Here is a 7,500-nt window from a genome sequence, read left to right on the forward strand (position 1 = left end):
CCGTCCTTATCAGCGGAAAAGCAGTTAACAGTTAAACATTCACTCTGCCTCAGGTTAAACTAGATTAGATTAGATTCAACACTTTCTTATATTTTTCTTACACCAGGCTGTCATAAAACTAGTTCAATATGAAGGAGTAGGTTTGATTTTAGAAGTGGGGGAGGGGTCACACGATGAAGTTTCTACTCTAATGGTGGTTTAACACAAAAATGCCGTTTAAATCTATGTTTCCTTAATAGATATATGATACTCTGATAGTTCATATTTACTACAAACTTACTTGAAACAATGAAAGTAAAGGGCCAATTTTTCTCTTCCAAATATTTATCGTATATCTTACCATAATTGTAAAACAGGAGTTTGTCTGATCTCTTGTGTTGCTGGACTCTATTCTAGTGGTTCAACTTCATCTCCAGTCCTCGGTTAAAGGTAGGGTTGGTAATGTTGAAAAGCTAGCAAGAGAGCTAGCAAGATTTGAAAATAGCACGTCCTCTTGCCTCCTCCACCCCGCTGCTCCCCCTCCCGTCAGTGAGTCCGTCCAAGCCACGTCCCCACAAACCGGCAACAGCGACAGGTGAAGACTGTACGCGCGAAGTAGGCAGGGAGAGAGGGGGGCGGATGCAGAACTAGACATGAAGGCACCTGATTGGTTTTTGCTTTTCGGTGCGAAGAGCATGGATTGGTCGGAGTTTTATCAGTCCTGTGGCTGCCACAGAGGTCTGATTGTTTCCGTTCCTTTTTCTAAAGACATAATGTATTGATACCTCTGATAATAGAAGGACCATTTCACCCAGTATAACAAAAAGTGCTTCTGAACAGGATTACCAACCCTACCTTTAAGTTTGTTGAAAAGGTTATTGAAAAGTTTATGTTGAAAAGAGGCAGTTTGGGCGAATTTCAGGTGGGATCCTCTAAAGAAAAACTGGAGAAAATGGCCACTACTCAGAGCCGAATAATCACAGCAAAAATGATTCAAGTTCGACCCTTACTTTTTGACTCAACACCTTCTTCCCCTCCCTACCTGTCTCTCCAGGCGAGCCCCGGGCTCCACACTCAGTGCTAACCATGCTGCGGCAGTCCGAGCCGACGTCCAGCACCCTTCAGCTGGTTGCTAACGATATGACCGGCATCATGGAGACGTTAGATACCCGAGAGCTCGACCTGGAAGATGGCGAGTACAACACGACAGACTCCAGCGTCCCATGTGAGTTAGTTTTTATTAGAGTCAAGTTCATCTGCCTTTTAGCAGCCGATAATGTAATAACAGCCGATAACGTAATAACAGCCGATAACGTAATAATGGCTGATAATGTAATAACGGCCAATAACGTAATAACAGCCGATAACGTAATAATGGCTGATAATGTAATAACGGCCAATAACGTAATAACGGCCGATAACGTAATAACGGCCGATAACGTAATAACAGCCAATAACGTAATAACGGCCAATAATGTAATAACGGCCGATAACGTAATAACAGCCAGTAACGTAATAACGACCAATAACATAATAAATGCTGATAATGTAATAAAGGCTGATAACGTAATAACGGCCAATAACGTAATAACGGCCAATAACACAATAACGGCCGATAACGTAATAACAGCCAATAATGTAATAACAGCCGATAAATTAATAACGGCCGATAACGTAATAACGGCCGATAACGTAAAAACGGCCGATAATGTAATAACAGCCAATAAGATAATAACGGCCGATAATGTCATAATGGCCAATAACGTAATAATTTTGCCTGTTTTGAATAATAAGCCGATAGCGTTGAAACTAGCCAATAACGTAATAAAATATCTGAACCAATAATGTAATAAGTTATTACGTTATTGGCTAGGTAAAAAAAATCTTCTAAAAACGTAATAACTGGAGCCGATAACATAATTATATACTAATATCACTTTAAGTTTTACGTTATTGGCCATTATTACATTATCAGTCATTATTACATTATCGACCATTATTACATTATTGGCCATTATTACGTTATTTGCAAGTTAATATATTATCAGCTTTGTTACATTTAAAACGGGCAAACAATTATTACGTTATCAGCCATTATTACGTTGTCGGGCATTATTATGGGATTGCCCGTTATTACGTTATTGGCTGTTATTACGTTATTGGCTGTTATTACGTTATCAGCCATTATTACGTTATTGGCAAGTTATTACGTTATCGGCCGTTATTACGTTATCGGCTGCTACATGCCTTCACTACATATATCCAGTGTGTCTCTGTGTGATATCTGACGACGTGTGTGTGTTTGTGTTTTTTCCTCCAGCTCAGCGTTTGTCTTTCATGGTCATCTACAGCACAGTGGGATTCAAGGAGCCAGAGGCCAAAGTGTTCCTGTCCGCACCGATCACCGCCAAGATCCTGGAGGTGGAGCGGTTCACCTCGGCTCAGGATCGCTTCAACGTCACTACGCAGAGGAGCGTCAACAAGGTGCAAACCATAGACTGTATATAAGAAATGGATGTAACATCCGTTACGTCACCCATTGGTTTGTGGACTGCTGCTCGGAAGCCAATAGTTTCGGATCTGAGCAGCGCCATCTTGAAAATTTCCGGTGCATGCCAGGAAAAATAAAAACACGGATTCTACTTATATGGGCATCAGGAGGGGCATGAGGCGCCCTCCTGAACCTGTGAACCAATCAACCTGTCAATCACGACGTAGCCACGCCCTAATGCATACCCTGCTTTATCGTCAAATATAAAATCAGGGAGGTCAAAATGTCCCAAATGAACAACATAAACACATTTTGAAAACGTTTACTGAGGTTAGAAATCAAGTGAGAAGTTGGTGAATTCTCCATTGACTTGTATAGAGACGGAAGTCCTTTTGACACCAAAACGGTCGCCCCCTGGTGGCCTTTTGATAGAATGCAGTTTTAAGTTACTTCCACGTTGGCCTCCGCTCAGAGGACCGGGACTCCCCGCCTGGTGCAAACAGACAGACACACACAGACTACGCCATGTAATAATAAGAATAATAGAAACTCAACAAAAGAAATTACATGAACCAAAAGGACATAAAAACATATTAAAAAACCCATTCATGTAATACAAAATAAACCTCACTTGATAGTATTAATAGAAATAAGATACAATAAAGTGACAATGCAATACATAGAATATAGAATATGTACTCAAAGTATTTCGCCCTGTGTACACAGTCCATAAATCAGCGCTTCGGTTTCTGAAGCAATAAGCAAACAGAACCTCCCTTTTCCCCAACAGACACAGACTCACCACTCACCAGTCTGGATTAACTGGAATACGATTAGTTATTATTTGTCTTAGTGTCACCTTTTAAGGCTGATGACGAGACTTAACTGTCATGTTCATGTCATTTTGGAAGAACGGTAATTACAAGTTTCTGTCTTGTAAATGTTGTTCACATCAACCTCAAAGTTGTAATTACTGTACATCTGGGTAAGTGGGATGTTTCTGAAAGGTCCAATACATCCGGCTTGGTGTTTTAATAATAAGGATCTGCCTGAAAACCAAGCAAACATGGTCATGGATGCCTCATGTCAACCAAATTCCATCGTATAGTGTAATTAAACCCTAATTTAATGGATATAACATAATTTTGGTATTTTAAACCTTCTTAGAATTAACACAGTTATCACCATAGACTGTATATAAGAAATGGACGTAACATCCGTGACGTCACCCATTGGTTTGTGGACTGCTGCTCGGAGGCCAATAGTATCGGATCTGAGCAGCGCCATCTTGAAAATTTCAGGTGCATGCCGGGAAAAATAAAAACACGGATTCTACTTATATGGGCATCAGGAGGAGCAAGAGGCGCCCTCCTGAACCTGTGAACCAATCAACCTGTCAATCACAACGTAGCCACGCCCTAATGCATACCCTGCTTTATCGTCACATATAAAATCAGGGAGGCCAAAATGTCCCAAATGAACATCATACTGCATTGAAGAAGGCTTTGAACTAGCGATTGAGACCATAAACACATTTTGAAAACGTTTACTGAGGTTAGAAATCAAGTCAGAAGTTGGTGATTTCTCCATTGACTTGTATAGAGACGGAAGTCGTTTTGACACCAAAACGGTCGCCCCCTGGTGGCCTTTTGATAGAATGCAGTTTTAAGTTACTTCCGCGTTGGCCTCATTTCAGAGGACCAGAACTCCCCGCCTGGTTATCACACAACCTTTCTGAGTTTTTAGTTTACGTTAACACATGTAAGTCTGTAACATGGGAATCTTTCCAATCCTTCCCATCCATCAGATCTCAGATATCTCAGGACATAACCAGTCAATAAAGCCTAAACTGGTTGTTGTTTTGTTATGTAACCAATATATGTTAATCAGTGAGTTTTAGAGATGCTGTGTAGTAGAAATTATTTACTATAAGTTTCTCTGAAGAATCACAGACGACAGAGTGATGAATCTTTCTCTTTTACTCATGCCAGCATTGAGAAGGACAGACAGTCATTCTACTAAACAACAAACAGTTTCAGCTTTTCTACTGTGACTCCTAGTGGAAATTTGAACAGAAACCAAGCAATGAACATGGCCAAACCCTTGCTGACCCCCCTACCAACTATCCTACTATCAGGTGTCTTATCTGATTTAACAAAATACCTGAGGCTTATGTGTTTACAGTAGTTAAGGCACATAAAGCCCTGAGGCTTAGGCGTTCACAGAAGTTAAGACACACACATAACACTAAAAATCCCTCACAGCTGTTGAATTGAGAGAACTCAGTGAAGTCGATATTTTACATTATTATCCATGAAATCTATAACACCAAACCAAAGGAACTGTTGGCCGCTTAAAAATATAAATTAAACAGCGCTTCTTAAGAGCTTCAAAAGTTGATAAACACAAAGAAACAACCATCAACCACTTACTGCAAAGCTTCTTAAAATGTGATTTAAATTAAACGTCTAACTTTGGCCTCTGTGTTGTTGTTGTCCAGTCGATGCCGGCGGTGTTTAAGATCGAGTTGAAACACGGAGAGTTTACGTGGCTGGTGAAGAGGAAGGAGAAACACTTCATGGATCTCCACAGAGAGCTGAGGACGTATAAGACGTTCATGAGGCTACCGCTGCCGACACGCAGGTAAACACGGTCAAACCTTTTCTACCTTCTTTTTTACCACTCTGGATCAGCTTAGTGTTGGTTTTAGTTTAGTTTCTGATGCTTCTTGTTCATTTAAAACATATAAAATTGCATTACAAACCAAAATTGGACAGATTATACCATAGACTGTATATAAGAAATGGACGTAGCATCTGTGACGTCACCCATTGGTTTGTGGACTGCTGCTCGGAAGCCAATAGTATCGGATCTGGGCAGCGCCATCCTGAAAATTTCCGGTGCATGCCGGGAAAAATAAAAACACGGATTCTACTTATATGGGCATCAGGAGGAGCATGAGGCGCCCTCCTGAACCTGTGAACCAATCAACCTGTCAATCACGACGTAGCCACGCCCTAATGCATACCCTGCTTTATCGTCAAATATAAAATCAGGGAGGCCAAAATGTCCCAAATGAACATCATACTGCATTGAAGAAGGCTTTAAACTAGCGATTGAGACCATAAACACATTTTGAAAACGTTTACTGAGGTTAGAAATCAAGTGAGAAGTTGGTGAATTCTGCATTAACTTGTATAGAGACGGAAGTCCTTTTCACACCAAAACGGTCGCCCCCTGGTGGCCTTTTGATAGAATGCAGTTTTAAGTTTCTTCCGCGTTGGCCTCATTTCAGAGGACCGGAACTCCCCGCCTGGTTTATACTAGCTGATCTTCGGATATGAAAGGACGACCTCTCACCTTCCTCTTGTCATTTTTCTCTGCAGCCACACGGTGAAAAGGCAGACAGCGACGAGGATCGAGGCGAGGCAGATGCCAAACCTTCCCAGAGGAGGAGGAGACGAGCTGGGCAGGGAGGAGCAAGTTTCCAGCCGCAGGGTATAATAAAAACCAGCTTCTCCTTTTCCTTTGATGGGTTCTTATTTTATTTTATTGTACAAGCTAAATGATATTTCTCTGTGTTTGTTTCAGAAACAACTGGAAGATTACTTGAATAATCTGTTAAAGATGCAGATGTACAGGAACTACCACGCAACGGTAAAGTTTCCACTCATCCTGTAAAACCTTTTAATTCTTTAATGCAGCTTTTACATTGTGGAGACGTCCTGGAAAGTGATAAAATACATACTAATGTTGTGTAAAGTTGTTTTTAAATAATGTGCACAAACCTCTTTACTCTTCCAGATGGAGTTCATTGATGTCAGTCAGTTATCCTTCATCCATGACCTGGGACCAAAAGGCTTGTAAGAACAGCTCACTGTCACTTAAATCTTATACTTTATCCTAAAAACAAATCTCTACTATTTTAGTTAAGGAAGAGTACTATCATGCTACTTAAAGTGTATTCTATCTCTCTTATATATTATCTCCATTTTTATTCTGTGTCTCTACTGGAATATCTTTGCATGATTTCCAGTTAAAATCTCCTTATTTATCTTCTACTGGTCCTTTATGCAGCCGCTCAGTTCAGCCTCTGTCTGAAACAGGCTGTTTTAGCTCCTGTCTCTATAATTGATATCTAATATGTTAGTTGTGTCTCATAGTGATGAACATACAGAGAGTTATCAGTGACTCTACAGCTCTCCTTGGCTTTACAGAGCTTTATAGTTGAGTTTCAGCTCATTGTTTAGCTGTCTGGCTTCAACTTTAATGTCTTGGTTCACTCTCAGCGCTCTCATAGTGTCATTTTTAGAGAAAAGTCTGTAAAAAGCCATTGTACTCTACCTGCTCAGCACCAGACAGTTATCTGTAGACTAGCTGGTGAACATAGTGGAGCATTTAGATATTTCCCTCAGGAGTTGGTAGAGAGTAAAAACAGAGCTATGAGAGAGAATATTGGACTTTACATTCCGCAGGTGGACAGAAACACGATGAACTAATGAATGATAATGTTGATCAGTAACTGCTGGATGTGAAAATAAGAGAATATTATTCTGAAAACAAGTGGACAAAAACACAATTTCAATCAGTTTTAACAAGATTGAAACTACAACAGGACCCAGAACAGAACCCTGAGGAACCCCACAAGTAATTACTGACATTAACAATCAGTTAATGGAGGGTTTCAACAGTTATATATGAAGACAACCGAATTGGTTTTGGCTCACTGATTCCCTAAAAAAATGGAAATTAGGAAAAGGAAGATTTATTGTTTTTCCTCCTAACAAATATCAGAATATGGGATAAAAGTGGAGTTCTTTAAAAACCAAAACTTGCATCTATAATTTAACTTATTTCATCTCTCGTGTCTTTCAGGGAAGGGATGGTGCTGAAGCGCTCCGGCGGCCATCGGATCCCCGGGTTTAACTGCTGTGGTCGCAGTAAGATGTGCTACCGCTGGTCCAAACGGTCAGTGAATACAAACACAGGATCAATGAAACCTTTGATTTAAAACACAAAATAGTAGAAGC

At 40.4% G+C, this 7,500-nt stretch overlaps 1 protein-coding gene across 1 annotated transcript in view; it reads left to right on the forward strand.

The window, feature by feature from the left end:
- Positions 1–6,240: 6,240 nt before the first annotated feature.
- pld1b (phospholipase D1b) overlaps positions 6,241–7,500 on the forward strand; it is a 24,130-nt gene continuing 22,870 nt past the window's right edge. The window contains exons 1-2 of the mRNA XM_062441270.1: positions 6,241–6,333; positions 7,346–7,438. Coding sequence (XP_062297254.1) covers positions 6,275–6,333; positions 7,346–7,438 — 152 coding nt within the window. The 5' untranslated portion in view covers positions 6,241–6,274. The remainder of the gene's footprint in view (positions 6,334–7,345; positions 7,439–7,500) is intronic.

This window comes from Scomber scombrus, chromosome 20, assembly GCF_963691925.1.
Source record: "Scomber scombrus chromosome 20, fScoSco1.1, whole genome shotgun sequence".
In the NCBI taxonomy this organism is placed as follows: Eukaryota; Metazoa; Chordata; class Actinopteri; order Scombriformes; family Scombridae; genus Scomber; species Scomber scombrus.